The sequence below is a fragment of the Brachyistius frenatus genome, unplaced genomic scaffold (genome assembly GCF_029030835.1).
Source record: "Brachyistius frenatus isolate BFR_SWC_R1_liver_20210118 unplaced genomic scaffold, ASM2903083v1 Contig_269, whole genome shotgun sequence".
NCBI lineage: Eukaryota > Metazoa > Chordata > Actinopteri > Embiotocidae > Brachyistius > Brachyistius frenatus.
The window spans coordinates 51,517-79,445 of NW_027210868.1; the positions used below are offsets into that span (position 1 = coordinate 51,517).

Here is a 27,929-nt window from a genome sequence, read left to right on the forward strand (position 1 = left end):
AAAATTGTCTTGTTCTCTATTTTCATTTCTGCACCGAGCACACAGACAGAAAGCAGGAGGAACTTCTGGTTTATTTCTGGGATGTTAAGAAAATCTCGAGCTTCCACATGTCAGCATTGAGTACTAAAGCTTTCAGGACAGGCCAGCGAGGAATTCACCATTTAGATTTTTCACAATATTACATATTTTATATTTGCTGATGTAGATTGTCATTTTATTTTATGCTCTCTGATGCTACCTGATGAACAGACATTTTTTTGGGGAAAAAATGAACAAAAAACACTTTAAAAACAAGGTCATTAATGATAAATATTAAACTAACAGGTGGCACCCTGTTCACACTGAGCTGGGTTTGGTAAAAGAGTTCTTGGGGACACAAAAATGATTTTTCACATCTTGTTTTCAGCCTCATGAGTTAAAAAATGATCATGCACACTGGTCCTGCTCAGCATTACATGTTTATGTCATCAGCAACATCTCGGTCCTCCTGGACAGTAATCAACACTATTTTGAATATTTCTTGCAACAATGGTTGTAAATAGATAATGTTCCTGATAATTCTGTGTGAGGAACATAAGAATAGTTGTCCTACGCACACAGAACGGGTTTAATGTTGTAAGAACCCAGACTGTTTATAAAAGAGTTCGTAGCTTCCGGGTCTGTAAAATGGTTCCGATCCAGAAGTGTCTTCAGCTGCAATACCAGCGAGTGCCACTAGAGGTCGGCTCCAAAAAGCCTCCGGCTCCATAGACTCCCATTCAACTTCTCTCATCAAATCCAAAGTGAATAAAATGTGTCCATCAGTTATCTCGGTGTTGTTAGCTAAAGTCACTCCTTCTTCTTAGTTTTCTGGAGGTCCATCTGAAAATAATCCCTCATTCATTAGAAAAGAAGATTCAAGAAGACCTGTTTTTGGGGGCGTGTCTGTTTGATTGACAGGCCTGTGGTGCAGTCAGGTTACAGCTATCGGTGGGCGGGACGTAGTATCGTCAGGTTTCCGATCAGATCGGTCAGATCCACCTCTGGCTCCTCCCCAGCTCGTCCAAATATGGTCACTTCCTGCTCCAAACCGCTCCGAACTAACAAGATGGTGACGGACAGAATCTGAACTGGAGGATTCATAACGTTCACAAACCAACGAATTGTTAAATGTACTCTCAATAGAGGAGGACGTTCATCAAGAATAGTGATGAATCGTTCTTTCTCCCTCAGACTGAAGGGATACTGGAAGTCCGAATAGCTCTCTTAAAAAAATAATCTTGTTTACACAAAATATCATTGTGTTAACACAAGTTATTGTCGTGTTGAAACAAGTTACTCTTTTGTTCATGCGAGTCATTTTCTTTTCACAAGTTTCTACCTTGTTTGCACACAAGACGTCATCGTGTGATTCTGTATCTCCGTACGTAAGCAAGACTCAGTCCACTACGTAACAATACAGACCGTCCCACTGTAGACGCCCTGGAGGTGTGTTTCATCATACTCCCAATATCTCCATGCATTTTGGAAGCTACATTTAGTAATACAAAGAGTGATGGTCCAGCTGCAGTGAACCAGGTCCAGCTTCAGGCTCCGGGACATTTCTTGCATGTGTTACTGACTTTTTCTCTCCCAGTAATTCCTTTCTTACTCTCAGCTCTCAGTTTGAATAAAAAAAATGTAAATGAAAAGAAAGAAAGCACGTTACACGCAATTCCCAAACGAGTGTTCACATTGTGATTGAGGTTTCCTGGTACGACCCATCAGCCAACGTGAAACACCTGCAGGTGAACTATCGTCTCATTCTTTGTGCTGCGGTTGAAAACCAACCAGAGGTCCGATGGCGGTTCAGGATCATCGCCGGGACCTTCGGATGTTTCTGTGCTGCGTCTCCCTCGTCCTCTGAAGGAGACGTCGGTCGTCGTTAAGCCAGGGTCCTCTGCCGCGGCTTGATCCTCAGACACAGCTGGGAATAAAAGGCAGAGCGTTTCTCATTGAAGCACCACGAAGATAACATTAAATACTAAAAGGTCTTACGTAAGACTGTTGAGTAATAGGATTCTTAAAATCCTGATTAAAGCAGATTTAGGGAGAACTGGAAGAAGCAGCCGACTGACACTGGCAGGGCTGATGGGTCAACGCCTGCTCGTTAGTCCTACTGCATCATCCTTTGATGAATATGCACTGTTGAAGCAGTTTTTAACACCATCTTACAGGTCATATAATTAAATAAATAATGGATATATTAGTCAAAATTTTGTCATTCGGTAATAATTGCTGGTAAAATGAAAACATGGTTCAATTGAGTGCAAGTTCAAAAATCCTTTAATTGGCAGTGTAACATTTTACCAGGCCGAAACAAAATGTAATAAATGTAAAAACGATGTAATAACTACTGTACATTTTAGCAGGTTACTCATAAAAGAGAAGTGATGATGTATCAGCTGCACAAAACATTTCCTGGAAAATTATTTCCAAAGTGCAGAACCTGTTAAATGAAGAGCTATCCTGCTAACGCACAGCACATTATTTAAATATTCAGTAGATATTGTGCGCTGATGATGAGAAATTCATGCACAAGTCTTCATTGAAATATTTGCCGGTTGAAGCTTTGTGAATGTACAACCCTGTTTCCACAAAACGTTGGGACGATGTGTAAAATCTAAATAAAAATAGAATACAATGATTTGCAAATTACATGAACTCATATTTAATTGTAAATAGAACAAAGATAACATCAAATGTTGAAATGGAGACATTTTACTGTTTTTTTTGTTATTTTTATTTATCGTTCTGGATCATGTTTCTATCTGGTTTCTTCTTTGGAGAGTTTTAACATCATTTGTGGACGCAGCGATGAACTGTGTTCACAGACGATGGTTTTCACAAGTGTTCCTGAGCCCATGCAGTGATTTCCACTCCAGAATAGTGTGTTTTTAATGCAGTGCTGCCTGAGGGCCCGAAGATCACCACCATCCAATATTGGTTTCCAGCCTTGTCCCTTGTGTTCAGAGATTTCTCCAGATTCTCTGAATCTTTTAATGATATTATGAACCGTAGACGATGAAATCCACTAATTCTTTGTAGTTTTACGTTGAGGAACATTATTCTTAGATTGTTGAACTATTTTCCAACACAGTCTTTCAGAGTGGTGAACCTCTCCCCATCTTCACTGCTGAGAGACTCTGTCTCTCTGAAATCATCTTTTATACCCAATCATGTTACTGATCTGTTGCCACGGTAACCTGGTTAGTTGTCATGTTCCACCAGGTGTTTTTTTTTTTTAGTTTTTTTTTAGTGCTACACAACTTTTCCATCTTTTGTTGATCCTGTCACAACTTTTTTTAAACATGTTGCTGCTGTCAAATTCAAAATGAGCAGATATCTTTATAAAACAATACCATTTCTCCATTTGATAGGTTGTCTTTGGTCTATTTTCAATTCAATATGTGTTGATGTGATTTGCAAATCATCGCATTCTTTTTTTTATTTACATTTTACCCAGCGTCCCAACTTCTTACTCACACAGCTAGTTGTTGAAAAACTATAGATATTCCATTGAAAGTTAAATCCTGGTGTTATTGGATATTAAGTCCAGTAATTTTTGAGAAATTAGAATTCTGAAAAATCTAAATCTCAATAGCTTAAGTCTGAACTGTTGGTATGAGGTTCATCAGCTGTGTGGTCCACTCACCCCCAGCAGGTTGCGGGGGATGTATCCCTCGTGGTCGCCGCATCGCGCCCACCACCACTCCGTCTCCACCTCATCTTCTCGTCTCAGCACCGTCATGCAGTCGCCCTCGCTGAAGCCGAGCTCGTCGTCGCTCTGAGGCTCGTAGTCCCACAGCGCGTACACCACGCCGCGGTTCATCACGCCCATCTTCTCCTGGACGCCTACGGCAACAAAAGGGAGAAGGAACACTTCCTGAATTGTCAAAATCAAAAAGTCAAAGTCAGCAATTTGATATTTTTGTGCGACCTCAACTGTAACAAACAACGTGGTGAAATGACATCCGTGTATCAACATCCAGGAACGAGGAACCTCCCCACAGATCCAGATTTAGAGTTCTGTTTTCTGTGAATATGTTACATGGCCATGAAGAGTTTAGCCTCACCGTAGAGGAACTGGGAGCACTGGGCGTAGCCCTCCTCCATCTCCTCACATTTGTCAGCAGCCGTCTGCATGTCGCTGTATGTGGTGGCGAACACGGCGGCGCCGGACTCCACCAGGAACTTACAGACCTGGACGTTGTTACAGGAGGCAGCGCAGTGAAGAGGAGTCCTGGAGACGAGAGGACGGGAGAGTAAGAACGGTCCAACTGGTCTGGTGCTGCTCACTGACAGCTCAGTTCTTTGGTTTGGAGAAACAACGAAGACGTTATCGTCCAACACAGAAAAATACCGAGCATAAACATTTTTAGGAGAAACGTACTGGATTGGAATCATGGCTCAGGACCACGTAAACGACCAAAGACTTATTATAAAAGTGTTCGTAGCTTCAGGTCTGTAAAATGGTTCTGATCCAGAAGTGTCTTCAGCTGCAATACCAGCGAGTGCCACTAGAGGTCGGCTCCAAAAAGCCTCCGGCTCCATAGACTCCCATTCAACTTCTGTCATCAAATCCAAAGTGAATCAAATGTGTCCATCAGTTCTCTCGGTGTTGTTAGCTAAAGTCACTCCTTCTTCTTAGTTTTCTGGAGGTCCATCTGAAAATAATCCCTCATTCATTAGAAAAGAAGATTCAAGAAGACCTGTTTTGGGGGGCGTGTCTGTTTGATTGACAGGCCTGTGGTGCAGTCAGGTTACAGCTATCGGTGGGCGGGACGTAGTATTGTCGGGTTTCCGATCAGATCGGTCAGATCCACCGCTGGCTCCTCCCCCAGCTCGTCCAAATATGGTCACTTCCTGCTAAGCTATTGCTTAATTGGAACCGGTGGCTCAGAATAAACATAAATATGATGGCAATAAAATGGCAGCTGCACCAAAAACAGCCCAAACCATGATGATACCGCCACCATGTTTCTCAGGCCAAATAAGGTTCTCATGCAGCGTTTTCCTCATTCCAAACATAAAGCATCTTATCTACACCAGAAAGAGGCTTTTCTAAGCTTTTTTTTTAGCCTGATGAGCATCAACAACTGGTTTTGTGAGGACCTGGGAAACCTCCTCTGATGGTGCTGTGGTACACATTGATCACCGCCTCTCCTCGACTCTCTCGTTCACCTTCCATGCATTTATATGACACTATCACACGTTATTAACTTAATCAAATAAAAATAAAAAGCAGACGCTGCGTTACTTTCTGATTTCTCCTCTCCCTGCCTTCCTGCTGGTGTCTGTTGCTCTGCAGCAGCATGTTTCTGATCTGTGGTTCCTCCAACCGGTTCGGACCGATGACCGCCCTCGTCCTCCGAGTCTCCGAGGTTTCTTCTCGAACAGTTGCTCATGAGAATTGATGAATTGTTGGTTTCTCACTATGTTTGCTGTCGTTATCGTGAAGTGCCCCGAGATAACTGTGATTTGGCACCATAGAAGTAAAATCTGACAGAAATAATAACCCGTCCTGACCAACCAGTCCTGACTGAAGATGAGGCCGGCTGGCCGGACCGCTGTGGTTCTGACCACTCTGGTTCTGGTTCTGACTGCTCTGGTTCTAACCGCTCTGGTTCTGACTGCTCTGGTTCTGACTGGTCTGGTTCTGACCGCGGCGGTTCTGATCGCTCTGGTTCTGACTGCTCTGGTTCTGACTGGTCTGGTTCTGACCGCGGCGGTTCTGACTCACCAGCCGTCGCTGTCGGCAGCGTTGATGTTGACACCAAACTGAACCAGAAACTTGACGATGTCGGTGTGGCCGGCGCAGACGGCGTTGTGCAGCGCCGTGATGCCCTCGTCGTTCGCCATGCTCGGGTCGTCCACCTGCAACACAGACACGTGGACACGTCGTCGTCTGGAGACTCAGCAGCTGTTAATGTCAACATTTGCATTTTTTTTGACGCCGTCGTTTTCAAGACGGACGACCGATAAAATGCACGAATGCGGAAAACGCCCGATGAGTCAGAGTCTGCTGAAGAAAGAAGGAGGAGCAACAACACTCCTCCACATCTGTCGGCGCTCGTGATTCCTGCAGAGATGAAACGTACCGACGTGGACCGAAGCTGCAACCTCAGCCTAAAAACCTTTTCGGAGCGACCTCTAGTGGCACTCGGTGGTATTGCAGCTTAAGGTCTCATTTTGCAGTTATGTCCAACTTTACATAGTCTATGCTTGTTACCGAGGATGAGCTGATTACATTTTGGTGGTTAAAGGTCAAAGGTCAGGGTCACCGTAACCGCAATTCAACGCATCCAAGAACACCTGGGTGGAATTTCTTCAAATTGGGAACAAGGATGAATTGATTAGAGTTTGGTGGTCAAAGGTCAAAGGTCAAGGTCACAGTCGACTCACATCCTCACGGACGCTGATGTTTCAGGGACGCCTTGAGGGAATTTCTTCAAATTTGTCACAAATATTTACAGTACGTCTACTTCAGCAAGAAACGGATTGGATTCAGAGGTCAGAGGTCAATGTGACTTCACCTCCGTCAGTCCCACCTGTGAATATGATATCTCACGAGCACCGTGAAGGGAATCACTTCAAATCTGACATTTACTTGGACTGAAGGATCAACTGAGCAGCTTCACTGGTTGATGTGTTGTTTATTATAAATCACCAAAGTTGTGGAGAAGATATAAAAGGGGCCAGTAAAACTCTGACCTCGTGGCCAAGTGGGCCACAGGGGGAAATGTGTTTTTGGATATCAATATGAATATTCCCTATCGATCATAACACTGTGAAATGTCTCATATCATCCAGACAGTTCAGCCGTTGTTCAACAGCAGCAGAGCTTTAAAGACATTTTAATTATGATGATTTTATTCCCTCAGTCCGTTTCGCTGAGAGTTGAACTGGACCTGTTTGTGGTGGACGAGCAGAGAGCAGCCGTGTGACTCACGTCGTAGATGACCCTCTGGACCAGGTCGTACTCGCCCTCCAGAGACGAGTCCAGCAGCAGCACCAGCGCGTTGAACTTCACCCGCATGCTGTGGTGGATCCGCTCGGCGCCGGCTCCGTGGAGGATGGACCTCTTACCCTGCGACAGGAACAACAGACGGACGGTCATGAAGTTGTCTCCCCTCGTTCAGCCGACCTGACTGGACTGTCGTCCCGCCTCTCACCGGAGGCGCTGTGACCTGTCCCGTGACCTCCGGCGGCTGCAGGTTGGCGGCATCGTCCCTCGGCTCCGCCTCCCCACAGCTCGGGTAAGGGGGGGGCGGGTATGGGGGGAACTCCTCTGGATAGTGGCCCTGACGGACGGAGGCTGGCAGACGCACCTCCTCCTCCTCCTCCTCCTCCTCCGGCGTCAGCGAGTGACAGGAAGTGGGCTCGGGGATGGGTGAGCGGGGGGGCAGCGGGGGAGGAGTCATACTTTCCTCGGGGCTGTCAGCTGACGGCGCGTTTAAGGCGTCTCTGTTATCCCCGAGCCTCGACGTCACATCCGCACCGCCCGTCCCGTCCGCAGCGTGCGTCCCCGCTGGACCGACCGCCTCGGCGTGGATGGTTTCCATGGCAGCCAGAGTCGTCTTCTGGTAGAGCAGCTTCTGGATGTTGGGTCCGGTTGGACCTTCGGGCTCTGTGATGGAGCCGCGTTTCTTCAGGGGCCGGGGGGCGTGGTGCAGCCGGCGCCGCAGGGCCTCCAGGTCGGCGTCGCTGGGGTTCCTGTGAGGGTTGGACAGGAAGGGGAGGAGCTTGGTGGGGCTGAGCGGGCGAGCGGTGACGCGTTCTGTTGCGTCTCCTCCGACGCTTTTGCCGTTATCGGGACAACTGTTGCCGTCAGCCTCGCTCCCTTCAGAACCACAAAGCCCAGAATTCAAAGCGCCGTTATCTGAGCCGGCAGACTGCTGCCCCCCGCTGGCTGGGAGGACCGGTTTTCCGTACACTGAGAAGGGAGAGACAGGAAGTAAAGTCAGCAGGGGGAGCTTATAAAGCCAACTTTACAAAATGTATTATTTTATATATAAAAAAATTACGTCCTCAAATAGGATGAACACCAAAAAAGTTTATTGGGGAAAAAGTGTGAGAAAAGTCAGAATGAGCCTTTTTTATCATGAACATACAAACTAACAATCAATTCTTCCAAGACTAACAGTCCTGAATGAAATCCAGCCTTCACGGTGGTGCAGCTCAGTTTGGTTCAAAGTAATAAATACTTTCTGATGAGGATAAGAGCGCAAGTGTTCCCGTTTAAAAACATTTTGCATCAATGTTTATCTATAATTTGTATTTTCTAGTGTTGTTCTTGTTGTATTGATTATATTGGAGTCCCAAATAACTTCTAAAACTTAATGTTTGTCAGAAGAATTTGATTAATAACGCAGAGTCGTGGTGTGGCATCACATTTACATCGTGGTGGCGGTTACAACTGTTCCAAATATCTCTAACAATTTCTCAAAAACAGACACGAGTAAAAATCAGATGAAAGTCAAGTGGAAATGTTTTTGTGATGAACAGGAATATTAAAAGAACGTCCATGGTGCTCATATCATATCATAAGGCCTGAGACACACTGCCTGGGTGGGTGGGTGTACGTGGTGGTTGTGGGACGTGTCTGTGTGTGTGTGTGTGTGTGTGTGTGTCTGTGTGTGTGTGTGTGTGTGTGTGTGTGTGTGTGTGTGTGTGTGTGTGTGTGTGTGTGTGTGTGTGTGTGTGTGTGTGTGTGTGTGTGTGTGTGTGTGTGTCTGTGTGTGTGTCTGTGTGTGTCTGTGTGTGTGTGTCTGTGTGTCTGTGTGTGTGTGTGTGTGTGTGTGTGTGTGTGTGTGTGTGTGTGTGTGTGTGTGTGTCTGTGTGTGTGTGTGTGTGTGTGTGTGTGTGTCTGTGTGTGTGTGTGTGTGTGTGTGTGTGTGTGTGTCTGTGTGTGTGTGTGTGTGTGTGTGTGTGTGTGTGTGTGTGTGTGTGTGTGTGTGTGTGTGTGTGTGTGTGTGTGTGTGTGTGTGTGTGTGTGTGTGTGTGTGTGTGTGTGTGTGTGTGTGTGTGTGTGTGTGTGTGTGTGTGTGTGTGTGTGTGTGTGTGTGTGTGTGTGTGTGTGTGTGTGTGTGTGTGTGTGTGTGTGTGTGTGTGTGTGTGTGTGTGTGTGTGTGTGTGTGTGTGTGTGTGTGTGTGTGTGTGTGTGTGTGTGTGAGAAGTGTAAGAAGGAAACTGAATGAGCATCACCTCGGGGCTGGCTGCGGGGCAGCGTGCCCTGGCCGCTCGGTTGGTAGCCCCTCTGGGTGTACATGGAGTAGATGGACGAAGCCGCCAGAGTCTGAGGCTTCCGCAGCACCGCGGGGGGGCCGTCCGAGAGGTTGGGGGTGTAGGGTCGCACCGCGGCGGCCGGAGGACTCTCCTGCTTGTTGGGCAGAGGGAGCGTGTTGCTGTGGCAGGAGAGGAGCCCCGGAGCCCTCAGGTGGCCCCCCACCGGCTTCACCTTCCCGGGGAAGGTCCCGGTGCTGTAGGGGGGCTTGGAGAAGGTTGGCGGGCCGGGGCAGAAGAACGGTTTGGGCTTACTGGGAACTGGAGGCGGGGCTGACACACCTTTACCTGAGGCCTGAAACAGAGCAGACAAAGAGGATTACTGTCAGCAGAGATGACTGCTGTTACTTTCTGCTGTTCCATAACGACACTGTTCAACTTCCAAGAGATGAAAAAAAAAGATGACCACTAAAAATAAAGCATTTCATATATGGACTCGTTTCCTTGCTGGTTTGTATTGTGTTCATTATCATTGGTCTTATTGTTCATAATCATTGTACAAAATCCAACTCTGAATCTGGCAGCAGTGTAGCCACATGATCACAGGGAAACCGACTGAGCTTCTATTTTGAAATATTACATCAATCTAAATGATAAACAACAGTTGCATCCTTCACTTTGGTCAACAATGATTATTAATACCTAACAAAGTGCTGCCTGCTCCTTAATTTCAAATAACATCACCATGCTGAATATAAATGAGCGTCAGGTTTTTCTACTATAAGACATGTGACTGAGAGCGGTACCTCGTTGTCCCTGAGCGGGCTCTCAGTGGTGTGATTGGACCGTGAGGGGACGGGGGGTGGGAGGTCCGACCCAGAGAGGCCCGTCCGGTCTGTGAGTGTCTCACCACCTACATGACAGAAAATTACACCAACAATTTCTAATGTTGGATTTTAAAGAACTAAAACAATAACAGACTACCAGACAGGAAGTTGATTAAATTCTTCTCTTCTGGGTTGATTTGACATATTTTTTAAATAAAACCGCTCACGAGAGGACGGCTTTCTATGATTGCAGACCAAGGGTGTGGTACCCCGGGGTGGGGGAGGGGGGGGTCACTGACCTGAGCTGTGGCAGCTGAGGCTGGACATGCGAGGCAGGGTGGAGGCGTGGCCATAACCTCCACTGGGCTCACACAACGAGCCGCTCCACTCACACACTTTTAGTTTGGACGTGTTGAACCCTGTGAAGAGCAGAGAGACGTAGATCCATGACAGTAGAAGAGACACCTCAGGGTCCAAACGATGCTGCAACCTGATTGGACAGAGCCAATCACATGTTGTTTGGAGGTTACACTCTCCCTCTCTCTTATTCTCCCTCTCTTTTATATTCTCTCTCTCTCTTATTCCCTCTTTTTTATATTCTCTCTCTCTCTCTTATTCCCTCTTTTTTTATATCTCTCTCTCTCTCTTATTCTCTCTCTTATTCCCTCTCTCTCTCTCCCTCTCTCTCATTCTCTCTCTCTTATTCCCTCTCTCTCTCTCTCTCTCTCTTATTCTCTCTCTCTCATTCTCTCTCTCTCTATTCTCTCTCTCTCATTCTCTCTCTCTCATTCTCTCTCTCTCTCTCTTATTCCCTCTCTCTCCCTCTCTCTCTCTCTCTCTCCCTCTCTCTTATATTCTCTCTCTCTTATTCCCTCTCTCTCTCCCTCCCCCCCTCTCTCTCTGATGGTTTTCTCCCTGTTAAAGGGAGTTGTTCCTTCCAGCTGAGTTCTTGTTTATCTTCATATCGTTGTACGTTCCTGTGGTGAAACCTTCCCTGTTAAGTTCCTTGACATCAGGTGTGCTGTGACTGATTGGATCACCTGAGGCCGGTTTGGCGGGTCGAGGCGGCGGCTTCAGGGACGAGTCGGGCGTGGGCGGGATGGCGGTGCCGTCTGGGTACGCCGGCTTCAGCGCCGTCTCCTGGAGGCCCCGCGGAGGAGGCTCCTGGGAGCTGGACGGGGAGGACGCCTGGATGTACGGTCCCACCGCCGCCACTCTGGAGCCGCCACCTGGCTGGGGGGCCACGCCATCTGAAGCCACCTGGAGGCAACGCAAATATGACAGCTGGAGATGGAATCTCTGAAGAAAAGGAATGATCGAACGAAAGCCTTTTTTATTCTGCATGTCCAAACTCACAGGCTGGTTGTCCTTCTGCTGCAGCGCCGCCTTCTTCTTCCAGAGACGCTCTCGAAGCTCGGCGAGCCGGCGGTCCATCGTCGTCACCTCCAGGTTCCTCTTGTTCAGGCTGTCTCTCTGCTGCTGCAGCCGGGCGCTCTGATCCTGGTTCAGCTTGTTGCGCAGCTGGGAGGGAGGAAGGTGTCGGGGTCAGGGACGGAGGTGGGAGAAAGTTCACCGAGGTAAATATACAACTTTTAATACTGCAGAATCCAGACTTGATTCACGACCGTCCAAACTGTGTGATGGAAAACCAGCAGGAGCGATGTGTCTCAGAGACTAGTTCACCAGCCTGATGTGTCTTTTTCTTATTCAAGTAATATTACACGAGAGGATGATTGTAATATTGTGATTGTGCAACAAGCTACCAACTAAATGAGATAATAATAATAATTTAAGATCATTTAATAAATAAGATAAGAACTTTATTAATCCCACAGTGGGGAAATTTAGTAGTAATTAATTTAGTAATAAAATATGTAACCTAAACGTGTTCATATTGTGGGGCAATTCGCTCTCAAAATATACAACATTTTCTGAGTGTGATCTCCGTTTCCATGGCAACACATGGGGTACGACTAACAATTAAGTGCGTGACTATCCGTGGTGTTACGGTACGGGTGCTCGGAGCGACCAAAAAGGACCAAAAGAGACCCGACTTCACCAAATGGGTCATTTAATAGATCTATAACAAGTAGAAACTACATTATATTACATATTACATTAAACTCTGTTTTAATTCTATATTCCATTGAGGAGGTGGAGGGATATTTGTAGTGATGAGCAGGATGTGATGTCATGATGATTTGTTCCTAACGTGCTGTTGACCAATCAGATCTCTGAGGCGGAGCTACTGGTTGTATAATTGTTGTATAATCTGTAATTATGCATGTTTGACCTCTTTAGATGCTCTTTTAGGATGCTTTTCTACAAACAGGACTGTTGGCCACAAACACCCGAGAAGGTTGCATTTAAAAGTGAAGCCTTATAACAGTTCTTACCTTTTTCTGATGAATATCATCAAAACTAAAACTTATTTTGCCAGAATATTTCTGTCAGTGGTGCCTTTACAGGTAAAATCAGCAAAATATACATGTTCTATCTTCTACTGGATAATTAGCACTAAATGCAATGATGAGTCAGCAGTTTTATTTTTACTGTTGTAGTCGGTTGCTTAATGATGTCAAATATTTTTCAGAGCAGCTTTTCTTCATTGTTTGTTCTGATGATGATTTTCACATCCAGATTTTCCATCTGAGGGCTGTGACATCGTCTCTGTAGAAAACCAACAGGACTGCAGGAGTCCTGGTCGCACAACATGTGGACTTCACGGATGAATCATAAGACCGAAAGCTCACCTGCAGCTCTTTAAAGAGGCACTCCAGCTCAGCGGTGGAGAAAGAGTTGTGGTAGTGAGGAGGAGCGGAGGGAGGACACGGAGGCTCCAGCCTGTTGCTCCTCAGCGCCTCCAGCTGGTCGCTCAGCTCCTCCACCCTCCCCACGGCCGCCAGCAGCTCCCTCTGCTTCTGCTGGAACAAGGTGGTCATCTGCTCGATCTCCTCCACTAACACACAAACAGAGAGGATTTAACACCCGTATCAGGATAACATTCACACAGCCACACTTTTACGACAAAACCCTTTTTTTCATTTCATAAAAAAGACTAATTTAAAGCTACATGCTGAAGAAAACAGCTGAGCAGATAGAAATCTGAAAGGATGAAACAGTCACAATAACATTTGAAATGACAAGCAGCTTAATGCCAACCGTGCAGTAATGATGAGCCTGAGTCCAATCTCATTCCATCTGGTCTGGTCTGATCTGATCTGGTCTGATCTGGTCTGATCTGATCTGGTCTGATCTGGTCTGGTCTGGTCTGATCTGGTCTGATCTGATCTGGTCTGGTCTGATCTGATCTGATTAGGTCTGGTCTGATCTGATCTGGTCTGGTCTGATCTGATCTGATTAGGTCTGGTCTGGTCTGGTCTGATCTGATCTGATCTGATCTGATTAGGTCTGGTCTGGTCTGATCTGATCTGGTCTGGTCTGGTCTGATCTGATCTGATCTGATCTGATCTGGTCTGGTCTGATCTGATCTGATCTGATCGGATTAGGTCTGGTCTGGTCTGATCTGGTCTGATCTGGTCTGGTCTGGTCTGATCTGATCTGATCTGATTAGGTCTGGTCTGATCTGATCTGATCTGATCTGATCTGATCTGATCTGATCTGGTCTGATCTGGTCTGGTCTGGTCTGATCTGATCTGATCTGATCTGATTAGGTCTGGTCCGATCTGGTCTGGTCTGGTCTGATCTGATCTGGTCTGGTCTGGTCTGGTCTGGTCTGATCTGGTCTGGTCTGGTCTGATCTGATCTGATCTGATCTGGTCCATCCCACTGACCTAGTTTGCTGTTACTGAGCCGTTTCTGCTCCACCTGGCCCCTGAGGGCCCGGACCCGTCGCAGCTTGGCCTCCTGGTTGTGTGCGTTCTCTCGGAGCTGCTGCAGCCGGCCCTGCTCCGACGCCTCCTGCTGCTTCAGGTATCTCAGCCGCTCCTCCTGCAGACACCCGGACAACCAATCAGGCCTTCGATCACCGGAGCTTCATCCATGTCAACGTGCCGCCGATAGAGCGAGCGGCTGCAGACGGAGCTGGGTTTGTCTCTAAACTATATTCAGCTGCTCATCTGTCTCTGCGTGTGACACCGTGTCGTTCACACACCGAAGGTTCGGCCATCTAATTCATGCTCGGAGAGTAAATTAGTCACTTAAAGCTCCCGATGCGATTCGTTTGTTAACACCGTAAAACCAGCGACGCCTCGAACACGTTGCTCTTCGTCGGTGTTGTTAATAAATGAAGTGCATTGTTTTCATTGTATGATATTATTAAAGCTTCAACTGGACTCTCATGATACCAGAGGAGGAGGACTTGATAATATCAGCCGCCTCATCATTTCTTCATACTGGCTGTTCAGACTCTTTCCAGATGCACTTGTAGTGAAATCCATCAACCACAGCGCTCGTTTGGTGTCTAGATGTTTATGTGTCTTTAGGTCACATATCCCCCCCATGCTCATGGTGTGTCTCTGTTTGTGTTTCTCTGTTTGTGTTTCTGTTTGTGTTTGTGTGTTTGTGTGTTTGTGTCGGACCTTGCCGGCCAGCTGCTGCTGCTGAGCGCTGATCTGCTGCTGCTGTCGGCTCGCCAGGTCCTGTAGCTCACTCAGTGTCAGGTCAACACGAGTCGCAGAGACCTGCAACACACACACACACACACACACACACACACACACACACGCACGCACACACACACACACACACACACACACACACACACACACCCGTCAGAGTGACAGCTCACCTTCACAGCTGTCTGTACGTTCCAGTTCTGTTTGTGAATCATTTCCATCGTTTATTTTCCACATTCAGTTTCTGAGTGAGTTTGGACAGACGGACTTTGAGGATGAATCTTCTCCAGTCTCACCCCGTTCTCCAGACATCTGTCCACAGACGTTCTCGCCGGGTTCCTCTTCAGCATCGGGTTTGCAGAGACAGATCCACCTGGACACAAACGGGTTTTTTGGTGTTATTGTAATTCTGCCAGTTCGGCACTTTGGCACGAAATCTCTCCACGACGCTGCCGAGACTTTGATGACTCCGCCTCTTCTTCTGTCACCGGGCAGGTCAAAGTTCATACTCATCTGGGAAAATTGCTGAAAATCTAGTGGATGCATTGGCATGAAATTGAGTATAAATGTTTCTGGCACCGAGGGGATGAATCCTGCTGGTCTTCAGTCTTTTACAGTTTTAAAAACTTTATGACCAAATATCTGCAAAACTAGTGACAACCCAAGTAGATGTGAGGCTGTGATCAAACTGTTCCATCTATGTTTTTCTCCTGGTGGTTAAATCACATTAAACAGGTTATACTTTATTCACATGGTAATTATATATTCATAATCATTGATCTTTTGGTAATTAGCTGTTTATGGTGGTGAACCTGTCCTTACCCGACTCCCGTCCCAGAGCTCTGTGGTGACGCAGCAGGTAGCGGACCTCCCCCTCTGCCCCCCCCATCGCTGCAGCACCTCCAGCATCTGCTCCGCTTCGCCAACAACACGTTCTTGATGGGTTGGAAAACACAATGTTCTCTTATTATTAATTAGACAACTACATTATGGTAATTACAACGACACCACGAGGACAGATGGTGTAATTATAACTGTTCCTCGATGTTTCTGAAACAGTCAAACATCAGCGTGTCGTGTGATGAAGGATGTGAAGGATTATTGTTAGTAAAAGTCAATAACGATGATATTGAGGGTTTGTGATTATATCGTTAGCAACATGCTAACTCTGAGGATGCTATCGCCTTTATAGTCGGTCAGCTGACAGTTGAAGCAGGTGACCTTCATGCTGAGAGGAGAAACTGTTCTGCTGTGATGTCTCTATAGAAACTCATCTGCACATGATTGAGTATCTGGTGGGATCGATTGTGTTTCTCTCTGTATGTCCCCTGCAGGACTCCGTAGATTTCTTTGGGAACTCACCGGAGCTCCTCCACATCTCCGCCAGGTAGCAGTCGACCTCTCCGGGCTCCCTGCAGAGCTCCAGCACGTCTCTGCACAGAGTCTCCGGCGTGATGGGAACCTCGTTGAAGTGCTGGTCGTTGTTACTGAGGTACACGGTGAGGAACATCTGCCAACACAAAGAGGGGGTGGGGGGGGGGTTACACCAACAACCCAAGCTTCCTACAGTAATATGATGGTATAAACCTGACTTGCAGTATTTCTAAACACACCGATGAACTCGCTGTCTCGAGAAACTCCGACGTCACGAACAAAACTTACAACCAAAGATTTCTTTCATCAGTTTGAACCTGACGTCAGCAGAAACGGTTCCAGCTGGTTTTATGACAGAAAATCTAAAGTAACTTCCACTGACGCGTTGGAGCATGTTATTGTAAAACCATTGAACTCCAGCGTCTGGTCCGCAGCACTTTAATGACCTCGGTGTGCTTTGACAGTCGAGTTTCCAACGATCCGCTTTAAAGTGTGAAAACAAAGCCGGCTGGAAGCGTCCTGTTCTGGACGCTTTTAATACACCAGCATGTAACGAGGTGATCTCCATCCACAGACCTGCCTTCTTCTTTTTATTTTTTTAAGCTTTCCTGTGTTATTCAAGACTGTAACAGATATTTGTGGACAGAACTCCCATGATGCAACAGGCCATCTGTTCCTCCAGCAGGGTGCTGATAGGCCCGGAGCTCCGTCCCTCCCACGGCCCACCAGCCGGCACCGAGCAGCTTCAGCATTTCTCCAGCCTTCATTTATCTGGAGGTGAGAAACCGCTCTTCAAAGATTCTGAAACGGTTCTTCAACCTGCAGCCCGACTGTCCTGAGACGTCCTGATTCTGATTCTGGTTCTGGTTCTGGTTCTGATTCTGGTTCTGATTCTGGTTCTGGTTCTGGTTCTGGTTCTGATTCTGGTTCTGGTTCTGATTCTGGTTCTGGTCCTGATTCTGGTTCTGGTTCTGGTTCTGATTCTGATTCTGGTCCTGATTCTGCTCCGTCATGTTCAGCTCTCGTCTCCTCTCTCTCTGTTTTTGCATCGTTCCACTCGGCCCGGTCTGAAAGAGGAGCTGCCTTCTTTTCTTTTCACACCCAGAGCAGAGCCTCACTGCAGCGCGCACACACACACACACACACACACACACACACACACACACACACACACACACACACACACACACACACACACACACACACACACACACACAGAGACAGACACACACACACACACACACACACACACACACACAGAGACAGACACACACACACACACACACACACACACACACACAGACACACACACACACACACACACACACACACACACACACACACACACACACACACACACACACACACACACACACACACACACACACACACACACACACACACACACACACACACACACACACACACACAGACACACACACACACACACACTGTGTTGACCGTTACTGCTGTAGAAACAGCTAAAGAGAGGAACGCTCAGAAGAACTGAACAGACACTCGTACAGAAGCTGTAGATTATGAAACATGGACGCTTCAGGGACGACCTCCATCCTGACAGCACAGCAGGTCTCAACAGTCACTTCCACATGGACGTCCAGCGGTGATGTCACTGATTCAGCATCTGTCCTAAATGTGAAACAGCTGATCCTCAGTGATGGTGTTGAATAACAGACAGAAAAGTATCGCAATAATTTCATCTTATTAGATATTTGAGTGAAAGTTTGTCATAATTAATGTGTGACTTCTCCAGTTACGGCCACACGTGTTATTTTGTGACGTCACTCTGACTTTTGACCTTCAAATTTAAATCAGTCCGTCCTCGCGTCCAAGTAAAACGCCAGTGACACTTTTTAAGAAATTCCCTCGAGACATTCCTCAGATATCGCCTGCACAAAAATGGGACTGATGGAGAAGATGGACTTGGGGTCATATTGACCTTGACCTTTGACCTTGACCTACGATTAACAAACTCTATTCATGTCATCTTCGAGTTCAAGTGAATGTTTGTAGGAAATTGGTAAAAGGTTGCTGAGAATGAGATTAAAGATGAGCTCACAGTGATCTTTTAAATGTGTTGCTGCCATCAAATTCTTATATTTTCTTAAAAAAATAACATTTCTCAGTGTCAACATTTTAACCCATATTTTCAATTAAATATGGGTTTTAAGTGATTTGCTAATTATCGCATTCTGTTTTTATTTCTATTTTTACACGTCCAGCTGCAGCTGAGCAGCGACCGCAGACCGAACCGCTGATGACGACGTCTCGTCTTCTGTCTCTCTAGACTTCACTCAGGATTCGGACGTCACGACTTCGTGACATATTATTGAGTTTATCGTGACTTTTCTGTTGTAAAACCTTCTGCTGCTGTTGCAAAATTAAAAAAAATGTGTGTCATCATGTCAAGAATAAGTAATAAGAGTGTGTACAAGATAAAAAATAAAACTAATACCGAGAGTTTTTTGTCTCATAGCTGCTGCTCCACTAACAGACGTCCAGTGGTGGAAGTTCAACCAAATAAATGTGAAAATAGATGTCAGGATATTTAAAAGTAAAAACATCTGAGGATCACCAAAGTCAGCAGGATTCAAACTCTAAAGACCACAAATACCTGTACGATGTTTAATAGTTAAATCTATTCTATATTAATTAAAACACCTCACTGAAGCAAACATGTCCTCCCACACATCTTTAGAGTCGGTGGTTGCATTTCAATTATTGGAGAACAGATGAAATCAGGAGCTGGTTTGTTGTGCAGCATTTCTGACACTAAATAGTTCAACATGGAGCGAGCAGGTAAAGTCGTTGGAATTATTCAGCTCGCGTGAAGTCGTACCTGAGCAGGAATCTGGGGGAAGATCAACATTTCATTTTTCAAGACTTAATTATTCTGCAGAATGTTTTCTATGTTAATATTGATTTTGAGGACTCAGGTTAACACTCAAACAGCTGCAGCAGATTCAGAGCTGCAGCAAATGGAAATAAAGTGTCACATCTACATCTATCTATATCTATATATCTATCTACATGTATCTATCTACATCTATATATCTACATCTGTCTATATCTATACATCTACATCTATATATATCTATATATCTACATCTATCTATATATCTACATCTATCAATATCTATATATATATCTATCTATCTATATATCTACATGTGTCTATATCTATATATCTACATCTATATCTATCTACATCTATATATCTACATCTATCAATATCTATCTATCTACATCTATATCTACATCTATCTATATCTATCTATATCTATCTATCTATCTATCTATCTTTATCTATGTCTATCTATGTCTATCTACATCTATCTATATCTACATCTATCTATAGCTTTATCTATCTATCTTTATCTATCTATATCTTTATCTATCTACACCTATCTATATCTATATCTATCTACATCTATCTATATCTTTATATCTATCTATATCTTTATCTTTATCTATCTACATCTATATCTACATCTATCTATATCTTTATATCTATCTATATCTACATCTATCTATATCTTTATCTATCTATATCTGTATCTATCTACATCTATCTATATCTATATCTCTTCAGCTGTAAATGCTCTGATTAACAGAAAATCTAATTAAGTAAGAGATCTTCCAGTTGCTGTTTTATTGAATCTGATGTGATGGACGGAGACGGTGATGAAGCGGTGGAACTGAGGTGGAACTGAGGTGGAACTGAGGTGGAACTGAACTGAGGTGTCCCACATAAAGCTGAAGGAAACTGGAGCAGCGCCGACTTCCTTCAGGTTTATAAAGATAAAAGTGGGTCACTGCCATCAGGATCGGAACCGAGTTCGACCCGGAAACACCTCAGCCAATCAGAGACCGGGGGACGGGGGGGTCTGTCCCTCAGGGACGACAAGAGGGAAGGGTAGAGACGTCCTGTTACACTGAGCCCTGAATTAAAGTTGGAGTCCCGTCGATGACCTCATAAATGCTCCGTACATGGCAGCATCGATCGGCGCTGGTAAAACTCGGCGTGTCCGCCGGTCGAGGCCTCGTTAAAATCCTGCAGCTCCTAATCCAGTCAGGAATTAGCTCAGCATCACGCTGCCTAATACCACGAACCCCCCCCCAGAGACGGAGGACGTTAACCGTCCATCGACTGTCTAGAAGACGTAAACAGAGTCTCCTGAACAATGATCAACATGGAGCCACGTTTTAATCCAGTTAGCGAGCGGTCGACCGGAGACGTCCGGTCAGACCGAGTTCAAATCAGAGAAATAAAAACACATACTTTTTATTCTCCTCTTTTAGGGGGACTTTATATCATTGTTTTATCATCCTACAAGAACTCTGTAGCTCTTATATGTAATTTAGTTATATCAACTAAAAAACCTTGAAGCCCTTTCGTTATTCTTTCTTCAGTTTGCGATTTAAATCATAATTTGGCCAATTGTCATTATGTTTAAGGCAAGCTGCTTGTGTTTATGGGTCATTTATCATTTGGTTAACTAAATGATAAAAAAAAAAAAAAATTGTACAGAAATATGTAGATATATTTTTCAAGGAAAATAAAACACAACAATGAAACATGAGAGTTAGAACAACACAGCAGTGATTAGTATGAGTGACAGGAATTAGGATCTCTGATTCTGACAACGGGATTTTAATTAAATCCAACATATAATCCAAAATATGACCAGCCTGAAAGAAAGAAAAAAAACAAGTAAGTGTGAGAGGAGCTTGTGAGTCGGGACTCATCCGTGTTGGACGGCAGATAAAGTTCTGTTTTCATTTGTTCTATTTCTGCTCGGGGAGACGAGGTGGCAGCTGGTGAGCTGCATGTCACATCCCCGATGTTTAGAGGGAGGCGTGGACGGCTGGAGCCATATGGCCGGCAGCATCACGTGACGCAACAGCATTGGATTAATCACACACACACACACACACACACACACACACACACACACACACACACACACACACACACACACACACACACACACACACACACACACACACACACACACACACACACACACACAGCCCTAAACCCTGCCTGCTGTTCAGGATACTAACATGGTAAATAACACAGGACAGCATGCTTCTATTGTTGGGAGGACGTCTGCCTGATATCTTTTAAAACATACGAGGATAATTCACTAATTAGCTCGCTTCTTTTTCCCAAAGTCTGACTGTGATGTTGGTGTAATTCAACAAAAGCGGCTGAAGCAGTCGAACAGTTTCAGATGAGATAATTCAAGTGCATTTACTCAGGTAAACATTTGGAGGTGTTTGTGAACCACAGGTTCCTCTTGATGTGCAGGCTTCAGATATAATAATCTTGTGAAATATAATGAGTTGGGAACGATTAAAGCAGCAGTTCCAAACAGCAGGACTTTCACTGTATATGTCTGGCTGTATTTGATTTATTTTGTTTATATAGCTTGTTGTGTATTTATACACTGGTTTATTTTTGTATTTCTTTAAAGTTTCTTTTTTATTGTATTTTTTTTTTATTGCATGTGTATTTGTATTTTTTTCCTCCCTGCATTCTAAAGATGTCGTGACCACTAAATTTCCCCACCGCAAGATTAATAAAGTCTGATCTTATCTTACCGATGCTGACAAACCGCCCTGCTAACAGTGTGTTCAGGTGATGTAGAAGCTGAGTATTCAGTATTCAGTATGGTTCCTGCTGCAGAGCCTCACAGTCCAGTTTAAAGAGCTCTTTCACAGCTGTAGTTTGGTTCATCGGGTCCAAATCAAAGCCAAACATGATTGATGGGAAACAGGAAGTCACTGCAGTAGACTTCTGGAGCTACACGGACCGACAAGCTTATTTATTTTCTCTGATGTCACAAAGACCTAAAAAAACAAAACAGCTTGAAACTTCATGTGGTAATATTCACGCTGCTTGGTCAACACTGTTCATGTTGGCTGAACCAGACCGAGGTCTGTACTACGAAGGAGGATCTGCGCTTATCCAGATAACTTCAGGTTCAACTTCAGCTTTTCAGTCGCTATGAAGCTGGTTCCCTTCTTACCGGGATACATCACCATGGTAACTGATGCTGCAGAGCTAACCTGCTCCAGTTATGGTCAAGATTTCAGATCAAAACGTACAAAAGTACCGCCTACTGACCAATCAGGTCTCTCTGAAAAATGTCCCCACCAATCAGAGAAGATGTTCTCTGTGGAGTGAAACAGTTCTCTGTGGAGTGAGACGGTCCTCTGAGGAGTGAGACAGTCCTCTGTAGAGTGAGACAGTCCTCTGAGGAGTGAGACAGTCCTCTGGAGTGAGACAGTCCTCGGTGGAGTGATACAGTCCTCGGTGGAGTGAGACAGTCCTCTGTAGAGTGAGACGGTCCTCTGTGGAGTGAGACAGTCCTCGGTGGAGTGAGACAGTCCTCTGAGGAGTGAGACAGTCCTCTGTGGAGTGAGACGGTCCCCTGTGGAGTGAGACAGTCCTCTGGAGTGAGACGGTCCTCTGTGGAGTGAGACAGTCCTCGGTGGAGTGAGACAGTCCTCTGAGGAGTGAGACAGTCCTCTGTGGAGTGAGACGGTCCTCTGTGGAGTGAGACAGTCCTCGGTGGAGTGAGACAGTCCTCTGGAGTGAGACGGTCCTCGGTGGAGTGAGACAGTCCTCGGTGGAGTGAGACAGTCCTCTGTGGAGTGAGACGGTCCTCTGTGGAGTGAGACAGTCCTCTGTGGAGGACAGAGTGTTCTGTGTCTTTCCCCAGAGAGTTTTACATCAGATATTGTTTCATGGTGTTTTTACTGATATCAGACTACAGTTGACAGACTGAAGCTCTGAAGACTTCCAGTTACAAACATGACAGCAAGCCAATTCACCGCTTTATGTTTTTACATGTATTTCTTATTTCTTCTGTCCTGAAATAATAAACGTCATGAAAAAACATCTAAATGAAATACACACATGTAATTATAATCAGATCTTCCCGTGTACTTTATGGTGAAGTGATGTTGAGTCTGTCGACGTGAGCTATGCATTCATTCAGGTGGCGGTTAGTTTTTTTGAGCAGCACATCCTTCGTCCTTCCATCCTTCGTCCTTCATCCTTCGTCCTTCCATCCTTCGTCCTTCCATCCTTCGTCCTTCCATCCTTCGTCCTTCATCCTTCATCCTTCCATCCTTCGTCCTTCGTCCTTCATCCTTCCATCCTTCATCCTTCATCCTTCCATCCTTCGTCCTTCCATCCTTTGTCCTTTGTCCTTCATCCTTCATCCTTCGTCCTTCCATCCTTCGTCCTTCGTCCTTTCATCCTTCCATCCTTCATCCTTCGTCCTTTCATCCTTCATCCTTCCATCCTTCGTCCTTTCATCCTTCATCTTTTCATCCTTCGTCCTTCCATCCTTCGTCCTTCATCCTTCCATCATTCATCATTCATCCTTCGTCCTTCATCCCTTCCATCCTTCATCCTTCATGCTTTCCATCCTTCATGCTTTCATCTTTCATCCCTTCATCCTACCATCCTTCCATCCTTCGTCCTTCCATCCTTCCGTCCTTCATCATTCATCCTTCCGTCCTTCGTCCCTTCATCCTTCGTCCTTCCATCCTTCGTCCTTCCATCCTTCATCCTTCGTCCTTTCATCCTTCATCCCTTCCATCCTTCATCCTTCTATCATTCATCCTTCATCCTGTCATCTTTCATCCCTTCCATCCTTCATCCCTTCCATCCTTCCATCCTTCATCCTTCAATCTTTCATCCCTTCCATCCTTCATCCCTTCATCCTTCCGTCCTTCATCCTTCATCCCTTCCATCCTTCATCCTTCCATCATTCATCCTTTCATATTTCATCCCTTCCATCCTTCATCCCTTCATCCTTCCATCCTTCATCCTTCAATCCTTCATCCTTCCGTCCTTCATCCTTCATCCCTTCCATCATTCATCCTTTCATATTTCATCCCTTCCATCCTTCATCCCTTCATCCTTCCATCCTTCATCCTTCCATCATTCATCCTTCCATCGTTCGTCCTTCGTCCTTCATCCTTTATCCCTTCATCCTTCCATCCTTCATCCTTTCATCCTTCGTCCTTCATCCTTCCATCATTCATCATTCATCCTTCGTCCTTCATCCCTTCCATCCTTCATCCTTCATCCTTCCATCCTTCATCCTTCATCCTTCCGTCCTTCGTCCCTTTATCCCTTCCATCTTTCATCCTTCCATCCTTCATCCTTTCATCTTTCATCCCTTCCATCCTTCATCCCTCCATCCTTCATCATTCATCCCTTCATCCTACCATCCTTCATCTTTCGTCCTTCATCCCTTCCATCCTTCATCCTTCATCCTGTCATCTTTCATCCCTTCCATCCTTCATCCTTCCATCCTTCAATATTTCATCCCTTCCATCCTTCATCCTTCCGTCCTTCATCCTTTCATCATTCATCCCTTCCATCCTTCATCCCTTCATCCTTCCATCCTTCATCCTTCATCCTTCATCATTCCATCCTTCATCCTTCCATCCTTCATCTTTCATCCTTCCATCCTTCCATCCTTCATCATTCACCCTTCCATCCTTCTTCCTTCCATCCTTCATCCTTCATCCTTCCATCCTTCATCATTCAGCCTTCATCATTCATCCTTCCATCCTTCATCCTTCCATCTTTCGTCCTTCTTCCTTCATCCTTCCATCCTTCATCATTCATCCTTCATCCTTCCATCCTTCCATCCTTCTTCCTTCCATCCTTCTTCCTTCCATCCTTCATCCTTCATCCTTCCATCCTTCATCCTTCCATCCTTCATCATTCATCCTTCCATCCTTCATCCTTCATCCTTCCATCCTTCATCCTTCATCCTTTATCCTTCCATCCTTCCATCCTTCATCCTTCCATCCTTCATCCTTCTATCCTTCATCCTTCCATCCTTCATCCTTCCATCCTTCATCCTTCATCCTTCCATCCTTCCATCCTTCATCCTTCCATCCTTCATCCTTCATCCTTCATCCTTTATCCTTCCATCCTTCCATCCTTCCATCCTTCATCCTTCATCCTTCCATCCTTCCATCCTTCATCCTTCATCCTTCCATCCTTCCATCCTTCCATCCTTCCATCATTCAGCAGCTGAGCTGCTTTCTCGTGGATTACGTTTCACTTCTTTGGATTTTTCTAAAATTATGAATGAAATAAGTCGCTCTGCTGTCACAACACTTGTCCCTGTCTGTGGTTGGTCAGATGCTGAGAAACGCTGAGTGGACACGGTGAGTTGTTGGTGATCTGGTTTGTGAGGTTTTGTTCAGCCAGATGACAGAAAGACGTCCTGATGTGTTGGACCTGAGCGTAGTTCAGGCCTCAGGTCGGGAGTGAAGGCACCTCCAGCTACCAGCGGAGCAATGTGTTCTGGTCTGAGGGGACATCAAAGCCTTGCAGTGCTGCCGATGTGAAAACGGTCCCATTTAAATGTGACAAAAGAAGTCAGACCGGAACAAAGTCTCTGGTTTTATTATCAGCCTGGAGACACAAATGTCAGCATTTTATAAATGAATAAGAAGGTTACAAACGCTTCAGTTCCTCATCGCATGAGGAACACTAAAATAATAGCGTTCCCGTATGACCTTGAACATTGTGTGTGTGTGTGTGTGTGTGTGTGTGTGTGTGTGTGTGTGTGTGTGTGTGTGTGTGTGTGTGTGTGTGTGTGTGTGTGTGTGTGTGTGTGTGTGTGTTTCTGGTCACTGTGGCAACAGTTACCAAGCAGCACGGCGAGCTCCACTGAGCCCTGCCTGGAAGATGATGAGGACTAAGAGTAACGATCAGGGCGTGATGCCTCTTAAAGGAAACATTCAGGGATCCTTTCTCTGCTCAAACACCTCCAACATTTAACAACACTCACACTGAAACATCGGCGGCTTCCGCTCGAGAGCTCGTTGTAAAAGCTTCCTTATCACACTGAATAAATATCATGATGTCGAAAGCAGAATTTACAATCCGAACAAAACCAATAATAATAATAAGGTCTATAGATGGTGATGCTGGTGAGAGAAGTTCAGCTTATTGTTTCCTCATCAACAAACAGCCAGTTCCCTGAAACAGACCTCATCAAGTTCTTCTTTTCTTTGTATCATTTATGACACAAAAAGGGAAGATAATGCAAAAATAGCTGATCATACGTGCAGATATTTACAGCCACAGCTTCGATGGATAGCTCACACCTCTTGACTCCCAGGAGCTGGAGGTACCGGAGCAGAGAGACAGAACCACAACACGATGGGGGTCCAGATCCCAACCACAGTCGCTCTGATAAAACCGCCCACAAGCATTTTAACACCAGTAATTCAGCAGCTACCGCCATGTGGACGAAAAGGTCACCGCTCGTTGTTCCTCAGGACCCTGAAGTAGCACTCTCAACGAGGACAACGTCCTCCTATCAGTGATGGAGCTGAACTGAAGTCACAAACTTCATCTGCTCACAGCTTCTGTGTCTCCCGCGGGTTCGATGTCTGATGACACAATTACCTCCAACGTTACATCACTGAGGCACCAAAGTGATCAATGGCCGTCCGAGCTACAGCAGCCAGTATTTTACCGTCTTTAATACCTGACAACACAAACTGCATCATTAATTGGTCAATTTCAGGAGTTACTGGGAGGTGTAGTTTTTTGCCTTTGGGCAGAGCTAGGCTATCTTTCCCCCTCTGTTTCCAGTCTTTATGCTAAGCTAAGCTCATTGTCTCCTGACTCTCCAGCTATTAACAAACACAGGAAGTCCTCAGTTTCTTTTTTAAGATGACTCCTAAAATTCAATAAGCATCACAATTAATATGATAATTTCAAAAGATGATTCTACTGCAAAAGAGGAGTCTACCATATCAAAAATCGTTGATAAAAAAGCCCATATACAATCACGTTATGGAAAGTTCAACTTAAAAATGTGATGCAGTGGGATAAACATGAGCTTAGTAAAAAATTAATATATTATTTAGTCATTTTAGTATTTTCCAAAATGTGTTTTCTTTCGAATATTTTTTGATCATTTAATTTTTCCATGAATATGCTGACTTCATTCACCTGGACGGGAGTTCAAAGTTGGAGGAAATAATGGGAACTCCTTGTTATGATGGTTACAGACGAAGCTGCTTTCTATTTGAATGGATGATCCAAATACTGATAAAAAGCAGGAACCGGTGTGTTCATTCATAAAGTCGTGAAACTCACCGGCATCATGGTGGCAGCTCTCCGCTCCGCCGCATCCACACTGAGCCGGAGCCGTTAACGCGTCCGCCCGCCGCGCCGCGCTGCCCGCCGCGCCGCCCGCCGCGCCGCGCCGCCCTCAGTCCCTCTGACCTGTTGCAGAGAGCCGGCGGGCCTTTCTGTCGGTCTGTCCGGTCCCTCCGGGAACTAAATTCAAATTAGAACAAATTAAAAGAAGGATTTCGGAGAGAAGCTCGGCATGAACCGGCGCCGGAAGACACAACTGTCGGTTCGGAGGACCGCAGCGGAAAAACGGATGTCTCGTGCCGAGCCGTGATCCGGCGGTCCCTCCAGGACCAGGCGGACTGCTGCTCTGGACCATTCAATCACCGGAGACCGCTCATTAGCGGCAGCAACGCCGGTAAGAAGACAACTTCCGCTGCGTATCTTTCAGAATAAAAGAGACACGACTGGTCACGACTTCAGTCTCCGACTTCCGTAGTTATTCAAACAAATGATGACACATAAATGTTCAGAAAGAAAAAAGACAAAGAAATAACTGGCTGTATGTCTCCGCTACCAAACCGACTTGTGTTTCACGCGAGACTCGATATAAAATTGTTTGTAGCTTCCGGCTCCGAAAAATGAGGCCAATGCGGAAGTGCCTTAAACTGCAATACCACCAAAGTGCCGCTAGAGGTCGGCTCCAAAAAAGCACCGGTTTCCATAGACTCCCATGATTCTCTTCCAGAT

General features: G+C 45.5%; 1 protein-coding gene across 1 annotated transcript; it reads right to left on the reverse strand.

The window, feature by feature from the left end:
• Positions 1-53: 53 nt before the first annotated feature.
• LOC138634594 (apoptosis-stimulating of p53 protein 2-like) lies at positions 54-27,556 on the reverse strand. Its single transcript, XM_069721617.1, is given in 19 exon segments — positions 54-1,945; positions 3,674-3,873; positions 4,095-4,261; positions 5,762-5,895; positions 6,971-7,108; positions 7,194-7,954; positions 9,226-9,598; positions 10,050-10,156; positions 10,370-10,489; positions 11,111-11,330; positions 11,427-11,591; positions 12,824-13,029; positions 13,865-14,021; positions 14,612-14,713; positions 14,944-15,020; positions 15,470-15,523; positions 15,526-15,582; positions 16,010-16,157; positions 27,201-27,556. Coding segments are annotated over 19 exon segments (3,237 nt in total). The 5' UTR covers positions 27,210-27,556; the 3' UTR covers positions 54-1,903.
• Positions 27,557-27,929: the final 373 nt, after the last annotated feature.